This window comes from Clinocottus analis, unplaced genomic scaffold (genome assembly GCF_023055335.1).
Source record: "Clinocottus analis isolate CAN_PGR_092001 unplaced genomic scaffold, fCliAna1.0.p SCAF_11, whole genome shotgun sequence".
Lineage (NCBI taxonomy): Eukaryota > Metazoa > Chordata > Actinopteri > Perciformes > Cottidae > Clinocottus > Clinocottus analis.
This window is the reverse complement of record NW_027175832.1, coordinates 5140899-5166246: the sequence shown is the minus strand read 5'-3', so window position 1 is coordinate 5166246 and position 25348 is coordinate 5140899. Positions and strand designations below refer to the sequence as shown.

Genomic DNA, 25348 nt, shown 5'->3' with positions numbered 1-25348 from the left:
TTATTATAGCTGCTCCATTCAAGGTAAGTGATGGGAGTATATGGTTAGTAATTCGATTCAAAAACTATTTAGACAGGAAAATGGTTTGAATAGGAGAGGGCCATCATCTCCTATTTAAATACAACCATAATTTCATAAACTAGCATACTCCAGTGAGAGATGTAAGGTGACAGTTGAATACAAACATGATTTACTTTGTCTCCATCTTCTGGTCAAAAGGTGGTCACACCAGCCTATTGATTCTACAAATAAATGTAGTATTTGTTACATCACATAATTACATAAACAACTTTAAGATGCGCACAGGGAAGCACTCTGCACATACATAAACCTGCACAAAGAGGTTTAAACATCCAGGTGAAGTAACATTAGATGCCAATGCAATTGTAAATGATTCATTGAAAGAACACGACAGCCGTTTACAGCTCGTGTTAAGAAACTTTTTCAGGATGTCTGCATATTCTGAAATCTCCAAATGAAAGGTCAAATTTAATAAGCTGGTTTTATAAAAAACCAAGTTAAGATCTAGTGACAAAATAAACAAAGGATATCTTTATAAAAGTCAGGCAGTTTCAAATGAACTATATAGATTTAGACTAATGATACCACAACTCAACAGTTCTGATGTGATTGTTTATTGCAGCAACAAAAGCGTGAAGCCAAGCAAATTTGAATACAGTTTGAGAAAAGAAAAAAAAGAAGTTGTTTTAACAATATAAAATACGTTCTTGATAGTCTAATTTTGTCAACCAATTCTCACATCCGGATCCTCAGCAAGATATTCGAAATGTAACTTTCAGAACAGACTATTAAAAAGGAGACTAGATCATTTTAAACGGCTACTGATCCAAAACTTAACACTGCAGGTTTCTCTGCTGAAACATTGTGGTTCTTTTTTTCTTTTTTTTTAAAGACCATAAATGACAAGGTGTAGCAAATTTGATAAAGGACATCGTTAACTACTGTAACATTCAGTATGTAAATTTTGAAATCCCATTTACAAAGATTTGACTTTAATTTATCATAATTCCTGTAAATATATTTTGAAGTTGTGTAGCATAACAGGCCTTTAAACCAGTAACTTGATTCTAGCAGACAATAAGAAAGAAAAAAAAAACAGAAACAAACCAATTACACTGTCCAAAACTCTTTAAGTACTGCATGTAAAAACAGTTATGAAACAAAGGCACAAGGAAATCTCTTAACAATGAATAAAGACGTCAGAAAAGGTAGAATTCACTTTCACACTGACTAACTGATCAAAACCCATTTTGTGAGGCAAGTGGTGATCTTTTCTTAAGCTACCTGTGTAACCTGTGGTCTCCAACATGTTCGGAACATTTCACTCTTGAAAGCAAAAGACGTTCCTATCAGTTTTATATCATAAAGCCAAGAGAAAAAAATTCAGCCTCTGCATGAAACGACAAAACAGCTCACGAAAGAAACCCGGGACAAGTTATAGACAACTTCTTTACCTTACTAATGACAGAAAGATTTTCATAAAAGGGCTGATGTGAAACCTTTTCATAAGAAACAAACGCAAGTAAACATCATTGAAGGGTCTAAAGCTGCAGACGACATGTGCATTGTGTAGCACTCTACTGTATATATACAAACATTATGGAAAACACTGTTCCCGATAATAAAAACATCCATTCCTACAGTGAAATATGGAGGGCACTGCCTCCGATATGGACACACACTGGTAGGCAAAAACTACCTTCTTCTTTTCACATTATGGAAGACGCTGCTGCCGATAATGTTGTCTGGACGAGAGGCGTCCATGCACCGAGGGACCAGCACTGACAGCCAGCGGTGGGATACGAGAGCTGGGCTCAGCCACGAGACCAATCCAGTGTCAGTTTAAAAATAATGATCTCCGAGTAGTGCAGTTGTCCGAGTGACGCCCGTTGGTTCGGTGTTCAGTCCTGGCCGTCGGTCAACATGTACACTTCCGTTAAGCAGATGCTGCTTTTGTCATTTCGACAGTATAACTGTCATAATTATGGAAGGCACTGCTCCCGATAATTATACACACATTTTTTTATAAAAGGCAATAAAAAAATATTTATAGTGAACCCTGCCACTGATAAATAAATAACACAATAAATAGACGTACGGTTTTCGTTTTCAGTGCCACATGGTTGGAGACCTTCTCCCTTGGTTTTTGAAAGGCCAGCAGAGGTTTGCCATCACGTCAGAAGGCCATTCAGGTAATTAGGAAATTCAGATTTATTTGTTATTATTATTTTGAAGATCATTGCCAATTGTCCAAAATGTATTTCAAGATGTGTTCCATGCAACATAACTGTTACTTTCAATTCATCTCCTTCCAAATCTGTGACAATAACCTGAGCAGCAGATTCCAGCACAGTATGAAATTATAGCTACCAATTCTAACCAGCTCAGGTATGAACACGAGGCTCCAGCAGCAGTGGAAATACCAGCAGTTATATCTGTAAGAAATATGGTAAATGGTTGGAAAGTCACAAGCTTTCAATATCATACGGGTCATTTAAGTTGTATTCATCTCTGAGCTGGCAGACACAGCCTTTCCTGTGATGACCTGATGATACTGTGCTGAAGAAGCCTCAAGTTCACGAAATTTAACTCTTTCATGAGGCAACACCAATTTAGGAAGTGGTGCTACATGTCATGGGCATTTAAAAAGGTAGTTGTTACTAGCACCAAAGTATTCAGGATGTCATATTGAAATGCCACATGTAAAAAAAATAAAAAAATAAAATAAAAATCTGTTTTTGCTTTCCAAAAGTGGAAAGTGAAAAAGTAAATGACCCTTTAAACTTTCTTCTCGTTAAGGCGCAAGTACAATGTATGAATGGCTTTTTGAAGAGTTTTAGAACGAACGACGATGAGCTCATCATTCAAATGTTGGAGGTGACGACCGTGCAATTGGTATCCATTTAGTTACGGCCCTGATTTTATGGTTTTGTCAAGCGGCTTAAATATTTAAAAAGCCGCACAAGTTGTGATAAGAGGGCCAAATATGAGTAAGGAAGAAGGGGTGAAATTACTGTTTAGATTTGATTATCCAAAGACCAGATGTCCCTTGTTAGCGAGTTGGCACAGCCCTGAACTGTCCAGGTCGCCAAGGCAAACTGGTTGTGGAACAGGTCGGCGTCGGCCTCGGGGTGGTCGGTCCTCAGGGCTTCCACGTGGTTGGACAGAGCCTTGAGAGTGTGAGGCCCGGAGCCCAGCAGGATGTGGCGGAAAGGGCTCTCTCTGGGAGACACATAGGGGGACAGGAAGTTCCTCTCCACCTACAAAAAAGCAAGCGGAGGGAAACAGGATGATGAAGAGAGACTTTTGCAATGCTTTAAGTCACTGGTATTATTGTTTTGCTTGGATAATTAAAATTATGTGACTTACTTTAATTACCATTAGTTTAAAATTAAAATAACCTAAAAATCCTTTGGTAAATAATCATAAAAGCGCAGGCTATCGTTTCATTCCTATGCAAGAAAAGATTGCTTCAGCAACATAATATTTAAAAGTTCCTGAAAACTTGTTTCTCAAGGACAATGTAGGTTTCCTCATCTTTAAATATGCAACATAGTATAGTTTGTCTAAACGACTTTGTAGGTGTAGGTCTATCTGATTTGATTGACAGTGACCTGGCAAAATAAGCAACCAAGCGCACAAATGTAATCCATCGGACTCAAATGTTGCTAAATTTGGATTGGGGCCAGGAGGTACATGTCATCATCTCTTCTGCCCAACCACCATGTTGTTTTTGAACTTCTCTAGTTGAGGTCTCACCATCATTATGCGGTCGTTAATGATACGACACATCTCGATGTCCTCCAGGTCACTGTTCTTGATGTCCTCCACCAGCTTGCGAGAGGCGCGGCTGTAGGAGCCAGAGGCCGAGATTAACCACTGCACTGTCAGGGCTTTGGGCAACAGCTGGGGCTGCATCTGGAAGCACACGCAGCATCCACAGGGTCATTTGGTATTCTGAATAAACTCAACTATACCGATGTGCAGCTTTGGGTTACATAATCAAAGCTGCAATTAGACAAAAAATAAAATACAGCAACAAAAATCAATTATGAAAACAATAGACACAAGGTAATGTGCTTACTTTACAAAGATAATCAGAATGTAGTGTTGAATAGAGAGAAGAAGAAAAACAAACATTGATTGAGTCTTCTGTAACAACCCAAAAAGCAACTGTTGGGAAAGTTTAAACCATGTCGGCAAGAAAATAAAGGACACTTACCTTCTTAACAGTATTGACTTTGCTGTTGATTTCACCAACTTGAGCGCGGATAACATTGTTGTACTTAGTCAAGTCCATTCGCAGCAGATGATCATGGACCAGCCTCAACGCTATGTGACCTGCGAACCGGGTCGCTATTTCAGCCAGCTGAGCAACCTGGTTGCCTGTTGCAGAGTTCAGTTTCTCTTTGGTGTCCAGCATTGTGCCAATGTACGGGTAGTCCTGAAAGAGGACAGCAGGATATGTTGATTGTCACAACACTGTACGTAACATCGATGATGGCAGTTATGGTAAATAAAACCCAGGATGACCCAAGCTTGATGGTAACTTGTTGTTTGACGGGATGGCTTACGGGGTTAGCGGAGGTGAATCCAAACGAGATGGAGGGAATGCCAGAAAAGGCAAGGAAAGGATAAGCGGAATTATCCAACTTTAGAGGCTCCAACCTGGAATATAGACACATGCAAGATGATGTGAGAACAGCTTGGATGTCACGCCAATGCACAGAGAGACACACACACACACACACACACACACACACACACACTTACACATTAGATTCTAGGTTTCCCTTTGCAAATTTGGAAAGGAGTGTCCCAGCTTTGTTTGGAGAGTTTATCTAAGGAGAAAATAAATGCAGATGTACATTACATCTTGACATTCACAAAAAATTGTTAATTGTACGGAACTCATAACACTGTAGGCTTGTGTTAATGTACCTCGGCCAGCGTGCTCTCGATCAGGCCATGCAGCAAAGGACTGGCTGCCGCTTTAAATTCTCTCTGACCTGAAAAAGACGACTTATATTTAGTCACTGATAATCACTTATTGTGTCATATTGTAAACATATGGTAGCTTTGGATATTTCATAGGCTAGCAACCTGAAATAAATACCTGTTACAACTCTATCCAGGTTGATGTAGGAGAAGGCTTTCATGCTCAGAGTGGAAAGATAACCCTGGATATTAAAACAAAAAATACAAAAACTAAATCAAGAAAGAGTCCTCACACAACTCAATACTATGACAGCATAAAAGCTGCTGATCGAGAAATGCAATTGGGTGCAATCTTTCTCACCTCCAACCACTCGGTGGCGCCAACACTCCCATATTCTCCAGCGCTCCAACTGGCAAACACGATGCTTCTCCTTGGTTTGAATCCATCTGGCAAGAAGATGAGAAATGCATTAACAGAAAAAGCAGTGCCCTCACTACATGAACATTATAAATATTCTTTCAGCTACTAAATGAAGGATCTAATGTGAAGCATAGATCCAGTCCAGCAATATTAATACAAATATGCCTACATTTCAGATTAAAAACATACCATTCTTCACCATATCCGAGATGGAACGTGCCAACTCAACGAGGACGCTGGTGCCGACGGTCGACGTAGCAAAACCTGCACCCCACGCATCCCTCTGAGCGCCGATCATCACATATCGATCTACAATAACACAAAAAAAAGACAAAGAAGACAGTCAAGTACTCATTTTTAGGAAGTCTGTGTACCAACTTTCTGATCTCCGTTTTTAAATAAAACAAAATTTACCCGCATCCACAAAGCCTTTGATGACTCCAAAGACATTATTGATCTTTTTCTCTACAAGAGCGTTGTTGACCTCGACAACAGCAACGTCACTCTCTTCTCCCAGTTTGAACCGGCGACCCCAACTTTCGGGTTCATTCCGACCGCCCAGCTGCCTGTAGGATACAGACAATACAATGTTAGTATTAACTCTTCACACCGCAAGAGAAATATTTCATATTAAAAGTACGTTGCTTCAGTTTGTCCACAGCGAATCTGAGCCTTACTTCCGAATATTGGCAGCCATGCCTGCTGTGATGGTCTGAGCCAAGATTTTAGGCAGGCCTGAAGACTGGACGGGTGGAAACTGGGTGTGGTTGAAGGAGGGGAAGCCTGGGGTGTAGGGATCACCTGAACCCAGGTGGACCTGTGGGAGACAGACAAATCATAGCTGTTGGCAAACTTGACAACTTTCCATCTGACAGCGACATGTTGAATGCTTTGCGTTTCAAACTAATCTTCCTCGCAGTTTGGAGCCTTACCCTCAAACTTCTAAATTTAAAAAACAAAGAAAATTATATGTAAAAACGTGGAACGTATACCTTTAAACTCTTATGCTACGTTCACACCAAAAGCGTTTTAAATAGTCTCAACGCTTTACCAGTGTCAGTTTACTCGCTGGACAATAATGCTGCGTTCACGCCAAACGTGCTGCTAAGGTTACTCGCGCCTGAAAGGGGGCGTGGCTTATTTCCAACTTCGGTCAGTTTGCCCGGTGGAGAATTTGCTTTTTCGCAACCCATCGCATCTGTGCGTTGAGGTGTCACCCCTTTGTGTGACTATAGAAGCTAGTTGAGCACAAAATACAAACAAAACCCGGAACCATTGATTAAATGTCAATCGCTGAACAAACTAAATACGTCTACACGTCTCTTTGGTAAGCTTCATTGTCCAACATGTTGCGTCTACTGGAAACACTCACATGTCCGAAGAGCGCTGTGGAGTCTCCAATAGAGTAATCATCGGGGTCTGGGTACATCAACACAGCAGAGGCACCCATTTTGGCAGCATTAGCTACCTGTAAGCAAAAAGCAAAAGAAGTCATGGAAATTATTATTGTCGACAACAGCTTATTACAAAAATGACATTTTACAGTGGTTGAGGATAGAAGAAAGTTAACATAATAATGTATCCTAAAACTCATACTGAATTTTTTATTAACCACCCACCTTCTCCGCAGCGCTGATCCGTCCCACCCGAACCAACACGACCCTGTTAGTCAGGTTAATGTTGTTGTCCCTCAGCCACCTGAAGTCACTTTCCTGCCCGTAATACGCGTACAAGACCGCACCCTGGAACAAATATGATTATTAAACTTAATTTTTCTCTAAAGAAAAAAAGAAAGGAAAAAAATATTTTTTAGCTTTTAAAATTACCGTCACTGATCCATTGGCGCTGTAGGACAGGAACCCCTCTGGACTCTCAACCTTCCCGTTCTTGAAAACTAATCTGTTGGCGCCAGAAGCTGGTGGGTCCTGAACCTTAACGAAATGCTCATCGGTCCAGGACGTCATGCCGTACTCTCTGAACTTGTTGATAACCTTGTTTGCGAGAGATTCATCACCTGGAGAACCGGCCCGGTGGCTCGTGCTAGAAAACTCACTGGGAAAAGAGAAATTACAGCATGAGGCTAGAAGAACAGGGAGACAAGGAAACTGGAAACATTGACTGGCTTTTGAAAGACATTTTTGCCCCACCACAGATTTATAAACTTACTTGAAGACTGGTTCAAATTTGGCTGCCGAAAGTTTCAGCGCGAAGAGCTGTTTGACATCGTCCCAGTCCATGAGCGGGGCCGCACCAGTCTCGTAGCCAGAAGGTTCTATAAAAGAGTCCTTAGAGGCTTCACAGCTGGGAGCCAAGTCCTTCTTCCGATGAACCAGGTAGCCAATCAAGTACCCTGTAAGTAGCAGTGGTTTCAAATGAACCGAAGGGAACAGTTTCACCAACGGAGAGAAGGCAGTACACTCAAGGACTGACTGAATCAAGTTGGTCTAAAAAAATAAATAGCCAGCATTTTTAAATGCTACACCATTATGACTGTATTGTACATTACACAGCAGACAGATAATTCTTCCTCACACATCCAGTCAATTATATTTTCTTGAAGCAACGACTACGAGGCAAGGCCTAAAGTCTAGACATAAGAGACTTCAGTGTCTTTGTTGCCCAGAAAGGGTTACCGACACTTGAGCTTTTGCTTTCTGGTGATAAAAAGCAGATTGGGTGACATCACCCAGATGAGCCTTAAGGTGATACCATTGGCGACACCAATACAGATGCAAAGCCGTAGTCCAACTAATGATTCATGAGGAAAAGTTATTTTACAGGGAAGCAAACTTAATATAAAAACACAGCCGCGTCAGTCATTGACCCCTTACCGATGATGAAGATGAGGAGGGTGGCGGCGGCCATGAAGCAGAGGTTCTTTGGTTTGCGTACGAGCTTTTGAGCCACGAAGGGTTTGCGGTTGGAGTTGTTGTGATTGAGCTGGTCTCCCACGCCGTTTCCCCCGACCTCCTCGTCCATGTTGGTCGACAGATTCATCTCCACCTGGCTGTTATCGCCTTCCATGTTTTGCGTCAAGTTGAATCGCGTGTAGGAGTGTGGCTCTCCATTAAACTGGAAAGACAGAACGATGCTGGGATGATGAGAAAATATAGATCTTTATAGAGCTGAAGAGACATATTTTTGTAGATTGAGCCCAAGCTGAAACCTATGATCAATAGAGTTTTGTACAAAGTGTTTTGTACAATCACAACTTGCTTGAGATGACAGAATTGAAACGGTTGATGGTTACACGTTCTAATAAGACATACCTTAAATATCTTCAGAGTATATAAGCTCATACCCTAAATAAAAACATTTATTTGATCAGTAATAAAAAACAACCTTTGTGTTGCCAGGTTGTGGGAATTCACATTTGCTCTTTTAGCATTGCCTACAGTAAGATGCCTACAATGGAACAGACTACTTCCTTCTGCACACCCCGTCATGAAAAGACTAATTTTTAACGGTTACAGTTGGGCTTCCTGTTGTTTTAAATGAAAGAATCCTTTGTTAAAATAGCAAAATCTATAACACATAATATGACTGTGCCAACGAGAGTTGTATTTGTAAACTATAAAGTAAAATACGAACAATAAAGTAAGCAAAAGAGCTCAGTTTCCGTTTCATTTTACTGATGTGATTTCCTGATCTTTCTAGCTGTGTCGTAGTTAAGTTCTCAATCCACAGCTCATAGCAGACAATCTAAAAAAAAAAAAAAAGCACAACCTTGTCTTAGGGCAAGAACGACCAAACATCTTTCATGACTAATATGCATAAAATGTCAAATTAATTTACAGCCGTTGTTTTTGGAATGCTTAAAGAAGGATGAAAAAACGACTGATAATAAGCATGCGGTACCCGAATGTTAAAAACAATACAATTTTGCATATTTTTAGTTTCACAACTTTATGAAAATAGCTCGGATCAGAGCGCACTTACTGTTCCGCTGCCTGCATGCATTGACTGCATGAAGGCGGGGCTCAAAAAAAAGGAACCGTACAGATTTTGTTAACGAAAAGTGAAAGTAATAATTATATATTCCCATGATGAAAGAACATTCATCTGTGCTAGAAAGGTCAGTTGTAATGACACTCATTTCAGAAGAGGTAATAATGGGAAGACAATTCCTCAGAGCAAAGCTTGTCATTTTAGGAGTGAGGTTATAATACTCACAATTTTGGATATTGTTGACCTTGCCTGGTCCATTGCTGCGTCAGTCTAAAAATGGAAACAAACAAGTAAAGTATAAGTGAAGCATCAGGTCTACAGTTGAAAGGACTGTTCTTGTCTTTCGGATTTTTTGAGGTTATTCAAAATGACAATCGAAACGCTACGTTGAGTTTTAAACTCCCTGTAGATGAAATGACAATTAAAATACCTTTTTTACCAGCCATTTTTTAAAGTCTTGTCGTTCAATACAATGTGTTACAGTCTCAATTCTGGGAATAAAAAGGAGTGTCCAAAAACCACATCCCACCTCTTGTCCAAACATCCACGGGGTTTCATTTGCCTCTTATGTGAAAGGCAGCACTGTTTCTCAGCACAAAAGACCAGTGTCCAGCACGGGTCCACACAGACTCCATGTGAACTCCATAGCCAGTACAATACAATAGCATAACTAGCTTTGATTAAAAAAATGAGCCAAACAAAGCACGGTTTCAAGTTCACAGATGAACAAGACCTGAAACCCAAGTTGTCTGTATATTTTCTTTAATGCACTATCAGTGGAATAAGAGCTATGCATGTGATCACCCACAGGAGAGAAGTTATGTATGAAGCTTCAGCAGCAAAAGGGGCCGACAAGGGTCAAAACCCGGATCTCTTGTATTTGATAACAATTGGAACCACTTTGCAAGCTCTTTTCTGCACAGTTCTTATACATATTGTATACAAATACATCAGATGAATCACCACATTATAAATGCACATTACGGTGTAAGAGAGACAATGTTACAATATAGAATCTATCACCACTGAATGAAAATTGATTCACTAATATTTGACCTATGGACACTGCAAAGTCACTTTTTGTGGGGAAAAGAAGAATCCCTAAGGATTTATTTTGAGTATCACCAGTGACATGTCAATCCAATGAATTCCATAGCCAGACTCCATCCATTTGCCAATAACTAAAAAAGGTAATAGTAAATACACCTATCATGTATTTGTCTCTGATCGTTCAGTACAAGGCGTTCAGTTTTGGTACACCAAGTGACCCACAGAAAAAAAAAAAAAGACAACAGCAATTTTGGAGCACAAGTTTTACTCAGTGAACAACTGGTGTACTGCCGAAACTGCCTATTAGCTGTAGCATGCTAATGGTCGTAGAGTGGATGGATTTCTTTGGAAAAGAGAACACTAAATTGGTAGGCAAGTTAAAGTAACAGCTGAATGATTTACTTCACGTCCTCCTTGGCTAGCATTGTGGATGGAAGGTTTGTGGGGATAAATAAGGTAAAAATGGGTCATGAACAACAAACTGCGCTGTTCACAAAGGATTAGAAAATCCTTGGCTAAACATTTGTGTTCTATTGTCGGAATGATGCGGTGAAGTTTTTTTTTATTTTTATGAAATATCTGATGTCAGTAAAAGTGCTATTATTTTGTATGCAGTTGTTGAGATTATTATCGGGAGTTCATTACGTGAATGCAGATACGTTTTGCAAAGGTTGACCCTATGGCGAGTATTTTACCATGTAAAATGGCTGCTATAAGAGCCCAGTTTCACCAATAGTTTGTGAAGCATCCCATCTGCTCCGATTAATCATCGGTTATGTATACTGTGCACTGGAGGGGAGGAGATGCAGCCAGCAGCATCTCTTCACACCAAAATGAATGCAAACCAAATTAGACATAAGATGCAGACCAATAAGTTGTAGGCAACAAAAAAGGCATTTCCATGAAGTGATTGTAGTGTAAAAACAAACTAACTTCTTAAGCCGTAAGCATAGAGAGAAACTCTCACCCAATTCTTATCTGAGCAACAAGGTGCATAGTATTATTAGACAGACAACGATCATGACGTCTTCTACTCTGCCTGACCTTCAAAAGAACAAAAACAGACCAAAACCTTTTAAACGACCCTGGTCTTATCCAGCCCTGTAGTAGAAAAGTAGTAGATAATTATATGGCCTTGTGAGTTAAAACGTTGCCACACTTACTGAACTTTGGACTGAATATTTTTCTGAAAACACTGCTTTGTTGAGTAGGCTCAGATACAAACCACATTTAAAACATGGTCAAATTAGGGGAGCAACTTTACTTGTGCATCCCCTGTTCAGTTTACTCTGTAATGAAACAAAAAGTGAAGCTGAAACTGAAAACAGACAAAACAATGCAGAACATCCCCGATTGGTGTGTGCCAAGCATGCCAAAAAAGCAGACAAGGAACCTCTTAATGATCCCTCAGACGATTTACAAGCTCTCTGGGAAGGAGAGCCCAAACTGGACATTGCGTGAGGAGAGCTGGTGTGGGCAAATGCCAAAGGGAGACAAACGATCTGCCGGACCAGCACTAACTTTGCAGCGTCTAAACATGGCCTTGCTAAACTCCAATAGCACGGATAAAAACCTAACCGTGTATTCCAAGTGTACAACAAAGCAAATGCGGGTGCAGCCATGTCGGTCTTGGTACCAAGTCCCACAACAACCTCGCTCTGCCAACACTAAAAGAAGAGCACCTAACTTTAGAACATGGACGGCCTCAGACAACCCCACGACTCCCCTGACTTCTACAACCTTGGGATGTGGGGGGCAAATATATTTCACCCTAGGGTCATAAAATAAAATAAAAATAGAGCAGCTTCACATTTTTCTTACTCATAGCCCGCTTTGCACGCAACCTTGACAGATATGGACTTATAAAATGGTATCAGACCAGGCTTAGCTGCTTTCTTAAGCTAATTGCTCTCCAAGGTGGGCAGAGCGATGTCTAATCTCGCATACCAAACATACCGAGCCTTAATACTTTAATCAGATTAGCCACTTTTTCTCACTTGAGACCTATGGATGGATAATAGGAATATAAAAATGGAACACAAATCAAGAATAAATATCTACAAAGACGACACTCAACTAAACGCCCGTAAAAAGGGGTCCCTTTGCTTGTAGCATTCTCGAAACCATGACTTGTATTTCCTTATAATATTTTTTAGTCAAATGTGTGCAAGAGAGATAGCAAGACCAAACTTGAGTCACGCCCTTCCAGGAACGACACTTACAAGCCCAACCGGTTAGACATTCATGCTAAATGAGGGACAGAGGCCACAGACCCAATGATTCAACAAGAAAGGACGGTGGACAGATTTAATTTCCCCTTGTAGTCCAAGGACAAATGTATAAAAAAAAATGCGACACAGCCTACCGTTCTTTCCCCAAAATAATGCAAATTTTTATGGAATGCATAGGTCTACAGACAGATTAATGGCAGTGTATGAAAGGTGAACTTCCAGGATCAAACATGGCTTCCTCAAAGTGTTCTTAGTAACTGAACAAATCCCTTTGAAAAAAAAAAATGGAACACTTGCTTCCCAACAGCATGTTATAGAAGCTGTGGCAAGAAGACTTTTGGTCTAACATTACGACAAAACTATTGTAAAGTCTGTTGAATGTTGTTGAGATGGGCGGAGGCTGTTAACAGGGCTCTTTATACAATTATTCAGGACTTCATCTAACATGCACGCAACTCCAGTCAGAAGGCACCCAATGTAGTTATTTAATAATGCTGACATGATCGTTTACCAATTATCCCTACACTTGAGCAACAACTTAAGTCACCTTAACAACATTACATAATGTTTACTAGGCAGTACAACCATACATGTATTTGCCAGAGTGATGATGACTTAATAACTGACAGTGTTTAAATTGTATCAGCTGTTGCAAAAAACTAGCTGCCCAGCTTGGCATTGTGGGAGCATTTAAACTCCTGTAAGAACGATCTATTGTCACATTTCATTAAACCGTATAAAGTGATTTTCTCACTCCATCATTCCAAAAGACTCAGTCTTCTTGTTGTTGTTATAGTAAGAGTTTTGAGTATTTTGAGCGCCTCGTATCCAAATACCATACAATTATGTGAAAACCCGGTCTAACTGGTAGTCGAGCCTTACCTGGAAACATGAACAAAGCATCAGGACACAACAGAATACAGTATTCATCCATGTACATGATAAAATGAAGTAATGTAGAAATAATGTAGATAGATTTGATATGCTAAAACATGTTACATTAATAAAATCATCACACACTGCGCACTAATAGTCTTCATAGGAAATATAACAACTTGCAGCAGACGGGCACAGGCCATCTTAAACCAAGTCCATTATGAACCCAATAAGCCTGTTAACCTTGTAGAATACACACTTGACACAGCTAGCATGTAATAATACAAGTATAGATATGTACAAACCAGGACAAGATATTTTCAAAGACTCGTTCAATCTAATAAATCGGTTTAAGAAATTCAATGTAAAATATTTCAGATTAAAAAAGACCCTCGCTAGTGTCAAAAATGTTTTATTGAAACGCATCACAGATTGGCCTCATCCACCGTTTCCCCCCAGCAGTGTCCAACTTTGCAGAGTGAACAAAAAAAAAGGCACAAAGTGGGGAAACAAGGTGAAGGGGAGAAAAAAGTACAGTGTGGGAAACAAAAAGAAATCGTGAGAGAAAGAAGGTAGGGCCAGCAGGAGAGGAGAAGGGGCGAGAGGTCAGTGTAGGAGTCATTGTGCTGTGGCAAATCATGTGAGAGTCACACTGGGGAAAAGCTCCAAGCAGCTGATGGGAAAATGAGCCAGACGTAGAACAGTGAGGCAGGCAAATCCAGTGTACTGGGCCTGCACAAGAACTTCTTCAACACAGCATAAAAAAATGCAAGTCCAGAAATGAGCTGCAAGACAAGATGTAGTTTCTTTCTTCCTACTCAGGAAAAGATATGATCAGGTGACTAATACCCCCCTACAGATACAAAATAGTATTTTCTTAAAACGGTTAACCAATATAGGAAACTTGTTTGATGGTGTATAAGATATTAAATTACATTATTTATTTATTTTCCAGGACAAAGGAAGGCAACACTTTATATGTACCTGCTGCTAGACTGTGTTCAATGTGCATGACCAATACCACACTACACCACCTTGGGGACAACTTATCTACAGACAAATGCAGCTCCAGTTCTACCATAAGTTGACAAAGCTACTGTCAAATAGCTTTTTGAGCTACACCTAAATATGGACAAGCAGCTTGGATTATTTAAAAACGCTTGTGCAGACGGGAGATTACAGCTATGGTTATTGTAGTAAAGATATCTTATCTATGCAGCAGTCTATTGCTGCCTGTGAAGGTCAGTTAACAGGGACAGTATAATGTCTACCTACTGACACGGTTACCCTCCCTCCCCCCCGGAGTAGGAAGTGTCATTCAGGGTTTCGACCCCAGTCCACTCCAGCTCACGTTTGGCTCAGCAGCGCTGCCTGAACGTGACTACCGGCTGCTCTCGTTATGGCGGCCGTGTTGCATTGACCACCATCAACGCGCATAACGTACAGTTGATTGTCCCCACAATGGAGAAGAGAGGAGCCGCGTCTCAACCCAAGTGACATGTGGCGTCGCCGCCTACGCTGCTGAAGCGACACGCTTCCTCGAACGTCAGCGTGCCATTCATGAGGGAAATTTAAAGCAATTTAAAAAGAGCGAAGTAAACATTGCAATGGATTTGACACTATCCAAAGAAATACGAGGGCTTATGTCTTTCCGTATACAAAGTATTATAGTTTTAGCGTTATATTTCAGTACAATAAGCTTCGGCTCGGTCTGGACTATTGTCGCGCGAGGTTTGTGTCGGATAACGCGCTCACCTTTTCTTCAACACAGCTCAAACCGACTGACTTCTTCTGTGACAGCTCTCCCCACGAGGTTGCTCCTCTTGCTGCTTCCTCGCTATCTGGCCTCTTTTAGCCGGGTGTCCTTGACCATGCTGCTTTAAGTTATATCAATCGGATTGGCCGTCGCTTACTACAGAGGCGTAGCTAAGACGTCACTTCCGGGTTTGTGCTCGCGCCAAATAAATCATGTCGCGAGATTCTGTCTGTCCTCCGAGCGGTTGTGGATAAGTCAGAGCTCTCTCTCCATGTGCTTTTTGACACGCTGGTATGGTTTATATACATGGCAAGTGGCAATATTTGTACATAGGTTTGTACTAATTTTAATGGAGAAGTGAGCTGTTGTAAGGTAATAATACATCCCAGTAGATAACTTTAAACTTTTAAAACCACTATGTTGCTCTATTTGAGATCAAACAGAAAACCAACAGTTGAAATAAGGTCATCAGTGGTGGGAAGTACGTAAGTACATGTATATATTTAGCTACAGAAGTGCACTTTGGTGACAGGCTGACTCATAAAGTGCTACCTAATGCCTCTACTTTACTATATTCCTCAGAGAAAAAGTGCACTTTGTACTCCACTCTATATTCATTCAATGGCTTTACTTAAATGTAGATATAATGTAAGAGTCCATAAAGCCTACATGAATATAATAAAGATACCAGGAGAGATAAAAAGTAATAATAATGAGACATTTACCGTTCATGTTGCATATTAAAACAATGTTTTAGTTCCAATATAAATAACCACACCAGTATTTTAGTTTGGAAAGAAGTTTAGAGGTCACCTCCGGCATGGATTACCTTGAATGACCCCCAGTGTCTCACAGCCAGACAAATCAACGACTCCCTTCTGCAGCTCACCTTAAAATGAGAATAAACATAACACGAGTGCGCAGAGGACTGTTAACTTCTCAGACCTTGCAGTCCACAAAATAGTTTTCTTTATGCTGCAGCTGTGAAAATAGTTCTCGGAAAGTAAAGTGCGTGCAGGTTTATTTAGTTTGGTCATCAGTGTGCTGACTAAGTCGGACGCGCAGATTTTCTTTCCAGTTAAATTGTCTGGGACCATTTTGGCTCCTTTTCTAAGATAAAAATGAGCCAACTCTGGTAAATTATTTAGTGTAAAGGCAGACAGTCTGAGCGGGTTGACAAATCAACAGCTCCTGGGATTGGTCATTGGTGGTAGGCACGACCGAGTCGGACGCCAGTGTTGGTAAATTATTAGTAGATCTTTGTCAACATGGTTATTTTTGTTTTTTTGATAGCTGGTTTTGCAATCCCATTTATTTACCATCAGTTTTAATTATTAATTATTGATTCTTCAACCAAAACAGCCTTAACAAGGTTGTGTAGCTGTCCCTATAATTGCTCTTTTGGGTAACCTCAGTAATTACATGTTTTTGTCTGCTGCCAGCCTGCTAGCGTATATTTTGTGCAAACCAGTCATTGGGAGGACTTAAATCATTTTCCCACAGCATCATTTTCCCACATCTTGGGTCACTTTCCATCATTGCTTTAAATTTTAAGTGACATAAAAAGGGAGCTGATGTGAAGAGCTAAATTAATTTACAAGCAGACAGATACAACAAAAATCACCTTAAACTTTACTTTATACCATGAACTTTTGCACATTCCTGCACAAACTATACAGCTCTTCCACTTATAAACAGATGTTAAAAAATAATTCTGTTTAAATTATGTCTATTGACATTTTGCACTGAATTTAGACAAATGGCTTGTATGTGCAAACTGTTTCTGATTCTGAAGTCCCCTGGTTTCTAGAACATGCATGTTCGTACCCAAGATTGCACAAATAAAGTTGCCGTTTATCTCCTGCGGAACAAAACAGTGGACACGATAATCATTTATTTCTGTCTCCTCTTAGAAACAGCCGTCTCACATTCAAAGATTTAGAGTCCCGAAAGTTCAACTGCATTTTTCACAGAAAGTCGTTGTTGTAGTTCCCCGTAGTCACAGGCCGGGAATGGACAGTCACCATAGAGACGGTCAGCAGATTCAATTGTCTCTTTTTTCTGTGTCATTACTTGACACTGGCTACAAGCAGCAGGTAATGATGGTTGTTTGAATTGTTACCTCTGAGTCAGGCACCTTAGAAGTGAAGAGCACTGCCATCCAACACCTTCCCATAATATCTGAGGCTGCCACTCACGGCACTATTACAGCCCTCCAACTGTGCGAAAACAGTACAGGAAAAGTTTTCTCAGAAAAGAAAAAAAAACAATATTGCAAGATGTGGTTGTGGTTATTCACTGGAAATGTCTTGGATTTATTTTTAATTTATTAAGAAACACATGGACAATAGGCTGCCACCAGACAGAGTGATTTAGAAACCTAACACCTCATGCAATATCTTAGTTCCCTCTTTGGATGTGAAAATATCCTCTTTTGCAAATACACACCATTAAGTCGTATTGTTTGACGAGCATTTAGCTGTTGGTCGAAAGCAGAAGCACAATAAATGTATGTTTTTCCTCAACGGTAACAGGTAACCGACGAGTGACCCCATTTCTTGTGGGACGAGGAGATAAGAGATTATACAGAAGTTGTATAATATTGTAAATAAGCTACCGGTAGAAATACCAAATACCGGTCCAAATACCGGTAGACTTTTTTGTCAATCTTGCGGTGTGGCTTTAGGTTGGCGTTGTGGTTCAGAGAGAAATACACAGCGTCCACTTTATTAGGTACACCTAACTCTGCCATTACATCTATAGCTATGAAGCTCATAATGATCAGATTTGGTTTACATTGCCGGAAATGTTTGAATTAAATGTTTCTTTTGCAGTTGAAGCTGGTGTTGTAGTGAGGGGACTGCATAGCTTTGAGAGGCGGTTGATTTTTTTTGTTCTCGTCATTTACACGTGCAAGGTAATTATAATCATATATTTTGATGAACACTTCTCTGACGTTGTTGCTGATTAACAAATGTGGGCTTTCAGATGACACAAAGGTAGTGAACCTGGTAAATAGTACCTGCTGAACACCCACATGTACACTCTGTCAGTGTTGTCAGAATGTGCCTTGTTCTTCTTGTTCACTATCACATATATTTTTTTCACAAAACCAAGACATGAGTTGCTGTAATACTATGATGAAACGACTAAACCCAGTCTGATCTGGAACATTTCATTTCTTGGAGGAGCTCAGACCTGTGTGAGAGGGAAATGTCTTTCATTTCGCATAATGCTGCAAAATCCCACTTAAAAACTGTTTGCTGTCCTCTTCAAAAACAAAGACTTATCAGATCTGTTTGTTTTGAGGTAAAGTGAATTGTGAGATCAGGCTTTGCAGGATGTAAACTCAGGGGCGGGGATCCTTTCTTTAAGGGTGGTCTCGAGTCCACCACAGCTGGACTTGTATGGATAAAGTCCTATGTTGTAGGATCTGACAAAACAAACTTTTTGATGATACCTTGTGCTTCATACACATACACTTACTGTCTACTGATTACCAAAAGTGAGGTGAAAAAGGTTTAATGTCTTCTCATTTTGAAAGTACATTTACACCTTTGAATAGTGCTCATTTCATGTTCTCGTCATACTGGTCCTGTTATGTTAATGATGGCATAGGAAGTTGAATAAGTCACCTGTAACTGTTATCTTCTCTATTTCTGACCATGTTTTTTTCAAGTGTGAATCAGTTTCAGGGTTCCCCATTTGAAGCTTAAAACATCATTGTAAAATTCATCTGATGAAAGCCCAAGCAGTGCAGATATTCATGGGCGACCGACTGACATGGTTGAATTCAGATGGGCTCAAAATAAAGGTCCACCCATCTGGTTTATGGTGAGCTTAGAAAACTGAGTTCTTAAAAAATCAAATTTGGTGTTTGGCCTTGGGAGTTTGTTTCCCTTCAGGAAACCATGATTCTGCAGCTGTTGACACAGAAAGTCATTCCTACGCAACCACAACGCACACCTGCAAAGGGGAAGTGAACCAAACCAAACCAAGATTTCTTCTAGAACCCAATATAACTATATACTACGACGATCACAGACAAACCTAGCTTTGACCAGAATGTTTGCTGTCAAGCAACTTTCAAACTTAGATTAACTAGTGAGCCAATCATATACAGAGTGCAGTAGAATAATTGTGAGCTTTGTTCACATCATGAAGCAGAGAAGTCATTTTGAGAGTGTACTTTCTTGTCTTTTTAAAGTGATTTGGACAATACCAACACAAGTGTATAGAATCTGAAAGCCTGATGAGGTGTGCGACCGCCAAACAGCTCACACTCTCTCTCACGATCCCGCCTTTTTCACTTCAATATTATCTGTTGTCACCTTGCACCAGCCGAACAGTGATGCATCACTTTCCCAGAAAAGATATCCTTATCACTGTCCCACCCATGAGCGTTCAGGGGGAAGCCGACAGACAATCTGCAGTATACACAGTACAATCAGTCTCGAACAGGACACATGTGAGATGGCATGTGGAATCCAGGGCGCTGCTCACATGGAGTTGGAGATGATTTGAGACTTGATCTCTCTTAGCATAGTAGCTCCAGGAAGTCTTAAAGAAATTACAGCGGTACCATTGTAAGACATTACCGGTAAAATAAACAAGGAAGCAGTGACTAAAAACAATGGCAACCATCTGAGTACATAGGTGTCTCTCACGTCTGTTTCCTTCTTGGCACTTAGAGCATGCATAAAAGTAGGTGATAGTGGAAACGTGGATCTGATGTGGACTTAAATATCAAAGTTACTGATGCTTTGCAAAAGCTACTATGGATGATGCAATTCTCATCCGGGATGAGAGCAGTTGGGTTCTTGGAAGGGTTGAACATCATTTTCATTTGGGTGTGCTGCAGACAAGCGATATGCTATCTGTCTCAAAAATAGGGCAAAGCTTATACACACGGGGCTTAGCATCTAAAGACTGACATCTTTGGTTACGTAATGACCCACGTTGACTCGTCACAGATATTTGTGCTCAGCATGTAACCTCCGGTGCCCTGAGATGGTCCACTCAGGCAATTTATAAGAAGCAGATTTTTTCTTCCAACTAATCTACTGTAATATTTTTTACACAAGTGAGCTCTTTAAAGTAAAAAAAAGAAAAACTGCTCATACTATGTGCATACAGTATAATAAAGGTTCCAGCAGAGTTTTATTTCCATCCCAGTTAAAACCTGGTGTACTGCCGTTGCAGCCAGGAGTGAGACAACAGTGACCACAAGTGGATGTTATGAAGAACAACATCAACAGTGAGGTAAAAAAATATTTATTGAACAAATGTGTTAGCCTAACAAACTTTTAGCAGAAGCTCTGCTCATTAACATAATACACCACTCACACATACATTCATTCACTCATGCACAAACACAGACATACATAGACACACAACTTCACATCTGCAAACCAGTTTGACACCATTTCTTTTAGTGGCTGGGACGGAAGGGGAACGGCATCCCCGTCATGAAAGGCTGAGCGGGGTATTGAGGGTGAGCAGAAGGATGTGTGGCTAGAGGTGTGTGTGCAGGGTGTGTCGGGTGCGAGGCGATGGGGGAATGAGCAGCGTGCGGGCTGAAGGCCAGTGGAGGGGTGTGGATGTTGTTGTAGTATAGCACTGGGCCCGACAACACCAACTGGAGCAAACTGTGGGGGCAAGACAAAGAGAATAAACATTGATTGAAAACAAAAAAAATGATTTGTCTTTTTTTGTGTGTCATTTTTAGGCACAAAGTATACATCACAATTAAAGGACGAGGGTTAAGAAACCCCATCACAACTACACTTATGTTACTTAAATCAGTGATTCTTTTCAGTGAGCGCCGATCAGTTTTGATTTAGAGTTTACCCCAAAATCCCCAAATCCATGTTTCCCCTCACCTGTGTTATTTATCAGTCTAGATTGTCTTGGTGTGAATTGCCTAGTTTTAGAGATATTGGCTTCTCTCCAATATAATGGGACTAAATATCACTTTGCTATTTTTTTTTAAGAACAATTTTTTTAACTGCCAACCAAATGACAGTGGAGAAGGAAACATGCATTTACTCGGAGACGAGCGGCTCTTAATGACATCCTCCCTGGACGTTCAAGTATTAACCTTTATTTCCACACTTATATTACCTGAATTAAATGTATTATTTTTTACTACATCGTTTCACCAAAATGGTTTCATCTGTAAATGATCTGGTGAGTTTACTAAACCTCAATTTACACCAAGTGCCATCCACAGTGGGACCTTGAATGTGATGTAATACTGTAATAAGGCATAGAAAAGGTCTACTCTTAACATTAAGGTATACTCCACATTGGTTGCTGATGCTGTGCTTATTATAGCGCTAGCTGAAACCAGGTAACCATGGAAATGAATCCAAGGTAAAAGGGCAAAGGAAAGTGAATGGTTCTTACTTGTTGTGTGGCAAGCGGGAACAGATGGCTCTCAGGTCCTCTGTAGAGACAAGTCAGCATGAAATAAGCACTCAAACACCACCACAGCATGATGAGAAGAGCCATACGACAACCGATTAAACCAGTTAGTTCGTTACTAGTTTTGTCTTCGCTTATTTGTGACACATTTGTTGAAAGAAAAACCTTTTGAAGGTATTGGCTTTAGAGATGTCTGCCTTCTTTCCAATATAATGGGAGTCTGATGCCCTCAGCTTGTGATGCTCAAAGTGTAAACAACTCAACAAGCTTGCAGTGCTCACAAAGTCTGTGGATTATCGTAGTTATAGTATTTTTTGGGGTGTTTTGAGCACCACAGACCGGGTGCCATATAGTCAGATTATATTGGAGAGAAAGCAGACATATTTAAGGCTGATATTTTCAAAACTCAGCAACTCTCACCATTGTTAAAAAGCACTTCAGGTAAGAGGGAAAAAATCCCTTTTAATGCAATAATAAAAAAATCTGAATCATGTTATTGGAAATGTTCTTTGTGAGCCTTCAGTATTTCATTGTGTTTAGTAGAAAGTGGAAAGAAAGAGAAATTGAGCATGTACACCAAGCTGTATTTGAATATATTAAACTAATTTGCAGTCTCTGGCCCAATAAAGAAACCACTTTTGCCTTTAAGGCAATTCATGACGAGGCCGTTTTCTTTTTCTTTTTTTTAATAAAATCAAATTTCTGTCTTTTATCCACTTTTCTAGCCTCCACATCTGTACTATTTATATCTTAATTTCAATAATCTTACCTCTCGAGCAGAGTAGAGCTCCATTGGCCATGGCCACCTGCAGGGCCTGAGCCAGCCGGTCCAAGGCCAGCTGAGACAGTCCACGTGTATCTGCGGATGATGTGTGCGTGTGTTTGTCGGCCTGGTCCAACAGCCTGGAGAGGTCTGAGGTCAGCGCGGCCAGGGACTCCATCTGGAGCAGCGCCAGGCGACCGAAAAGCCCCTTCTCATTTAGTATGTTTGGCAAAAGCATGAGGACCTACATGTGGCATAAGATAGACAATGACTTGATTATCTTCACTTTGTATGCAGGGAGTGTTTTGTATACTTCATATACAATCTATACTGTGGGTAAATGTATATAAAACACACCACACACCTGCAGGACACTCAGATGGAGAGCAGAGAAAAGAGGCCCCACTTCTGGCTCACTCTCAGTGGTGCCATTGGTTAACCCCTCCTTCTTATCTCTCCTGTAAGCCAGGGGGGCTTTGACGCACCAGCGCACCAACCCCCCTAAGGGTGTGACATCAAGTGAGCTGATTGGCTGATTGCCAGACAGGGCCGTGTTCAGGAAGTTGATTAGGACCAGACCTGGGTCATCTTGGATCCACGACACAATCATCTGAAGGAGTTCTAAAGGAGGGGTGAGCTCCTCTGAAAACACACACACACACAGTTAAGGATGCAAAACAGTTGACATGTTCCGCCTATTTAACAAAAATATGATTATGACGAAACACAGTCCTTCTGCCAAAACATATATGTATTTAACAGGTGTCAAATCTCTTGTTATATTTTTTTAGGTCCCAGTTTTAACATGTTAATGTACATTTGTGTTGTACAACCTGTGGTGAGGTCATAGAGGGTGGTGACAGCAGTAATGAACTGGCAGCAGAAGCGTGGGCTGGCGTTGTGGATGTTCTGCAGGGTGGGCCCCGAGCCTGGCACCATACTACAGTAGTCGTCTACTAGAACCTGGGCCAGGCGCACACAGTACACACGGTGGGATCTCTGAAGGAATCAAACATAACCAGAGGCACAGTTTGTTAGTACTACCATAGTACATAAACATATCCACACATGGAGAGAGGCACTATATAGTTTAAATATAATACATACAATAGTACTTCATCAGGACTAGCTAACACTAAAGGTCTATAACTCAAATTAAATCGAAGCATTAAAAAAACAAAACACAAACAAACCGGAATGCACATTTAAGTGTGAAAGTTAGTTTGAATATCTACCTGTAACCAGGAAGCTGCACATTCCAATATAGGAACCCTGCCCACCGCAATGGACATGGACACCAGCTTGCCTAAGAGTGCCATACGGCTTTCATCCGCCTGGTTGCGTTGGAGACTAAAGAGGGCGGAGAACATAAGCTGACGGACCGTATCGCGGCTCTGTTCCTGAAAACAGCTGCACATGATCTCCAAAAGCTGGAGTTCCTGAAGAGCACTCATTCTCTGAAAGAAAAACACAAGACCGTTTACCAACAGTCCATGTTTGTATTCATGTAATGTATATTGGCAGTATTTGAAGGTCATGCCTTACCCGAGCTGGGGTGTTTCTGTCTTTGGGTGCATGCAGAATGAACTCCTCCACCAGCTCCTGGGTTTTGGAGTCGACTTGAGGAGGCTGCCTCCCTGACTGCACCAGGTTACAGATGTAGATGTCCAGGTGGTACAGCAGCTCCTTGGCCGCACTGAGCACATCGCGAGGCAGCAACGACTGACGAATGTCACCCATCACCACCTAACAGAGGCCCAAACCGTGATTTTCAACAATCAGGTGCAACTTGGACATGATGTTGTAGACTTTACGAAGTCTTAAATAAAATTGTCTCATGTACTGCAGAGAAAAAAAAACTACAATAAACCAAATCTAGCTGTCACAAAACAATGCACTGATTCTCTGCATATGTGTCCTTCTCTATACAGGAAATAGAAGGGGAAAAACACAACAGTAGTTACAATCAAATGTTAACGTTACATGTCTCTATATCTGTGTTAGTGTAGGTTCACATATGTGAGCCAGCGCTTTTTAGGTGGACCAGTCGTTTCTCCTCCAGCCTGCTACAGCTGGTGGTTAGCAAGGTTAGCTAAAGAGACTGTTTGGAATTGCGCGACACGTCTCACGTGAGTTAGTTGAAGTTATTGTTGAAGCCTTTTCAATAAAACATATGTATTTAATTAGTTGATGTCTCACCTCTGCAAAAAGCTTTTAATATACTTAAGCAATTCGCCGACGTTGGGTAAACCGAGTGAATGGTCTCCGAACATCGACAGCGCCACTTCCTGTTACTACGGAAGCCGGCGTGGGATAACATTCAGACCATGGACGTTTTCAGCCGAGTCAGTGCATGCGCAGTTTTATATTTTATTATTAATGTCGGCAAAATTCTTTGTTGGAAATTGTTACGACACGGGGGCACAGAAACATCCTTAAAACACGCAGTGAGAGTTATTTTACCCTACACTCTAAGGTTTCTCAATATAAAAAGTAATGGCTGTTTGTTAACGTGCACATAATTACAAAAAATGGGGGGCTCCACATTTACGTAGAATATATATATATATATATATATATATATATATATATATATATATATATATATATATATATATATATATATATATATATATATATAATTGATAATTGTAGCTAACAAAGCCTCAAGCCCCCACTTAATTGGTTTGTATTTTATTTGGGTTTTCATTGAGTTTAAGCATATCAGTAACAGCCAAACGCGTATGGAAAAAAAAAATGTTATTTTCGCTTCTGTACAGAGACTATATCGTATTGAAAATCACTTTGACATACAGTAATCCTGTCTAATCTACACGGGAGCGCGCCTCCCAGGCACCGGACCGCCTGATGGGGAAAAAAAAGAGAAGAGTGGTGCACTCTGCCGCGCGCTCCCGGCT

At 40.6% G+C, this 25348-nt stretch overlaps 2 protein-coding genes across 2 annotated transcripts; both read right to left on the bottom strand.

Annotated features, from left to right (window-relative positions):
- Positions 1–630: 630 nt before the first annotated feature.
- tfr1a (transferrin receptor 1a) lies at positions 631–15380 on the bottom strand. The gene is made up of 18 exons (XM_068571111.1): positions 15241–15380; positions 9554–9598; positions 8212–8452; positions 7547–7730; positions 7207–7432; positions 7000–7122; positions 6753–6848; positions 6058–6197; positions 5795–5946; positions 5570–5689; positions 5321–5406; positions 5138–5201; positions 4963–5030; positions 4795–4862; positions 4596–4689; positions 4244–4465; positions 3781–3939; positions 631–3281 (listed from the first exon to the last, which is right to left on the bottom strand). The coding sequence occupies exons 2-18, from the start codon at positions 9584–9586 to the stop codon at positions 3039–3041; spliced, it is 2319 nt and encodes a 772-aa protein (XP_068427212.1). The 5' UTR covers positions 9587–9598; positions 15241–15380; the 3' UTR covers positions 631–3038.
- Positions 15381–20540: 5160 nt separating this feature from the next.
- ints15 (integrator complex subunit 15) lies at positions 20541–24736 on the bottom strand. The gene is made up of 8 exons (XM_068571149.1): positions 24630–24736; positions 23976–24176; positions 23666–23887; positions 23264–23429; positions 22795–23072; positions 22437–22674; positions 21650–21689; positions 20541–20889 (listed from the first exon to the last, which is right to left on the bottom strand). Exons 2-8 carry the CDS (start codon positions 24168–24170, stop codon positions 20673–20675), a joined length of 1356 nt encoding a protein of 451 aa, XP_068427250.1. The 5' UTR covers positions 24171–24176; positions 24630–24736; the 3' UTR covers positions 20541–20672.
- Between the last annotated feature and the right edge of the window lie 612 nt (positions 24737–25348).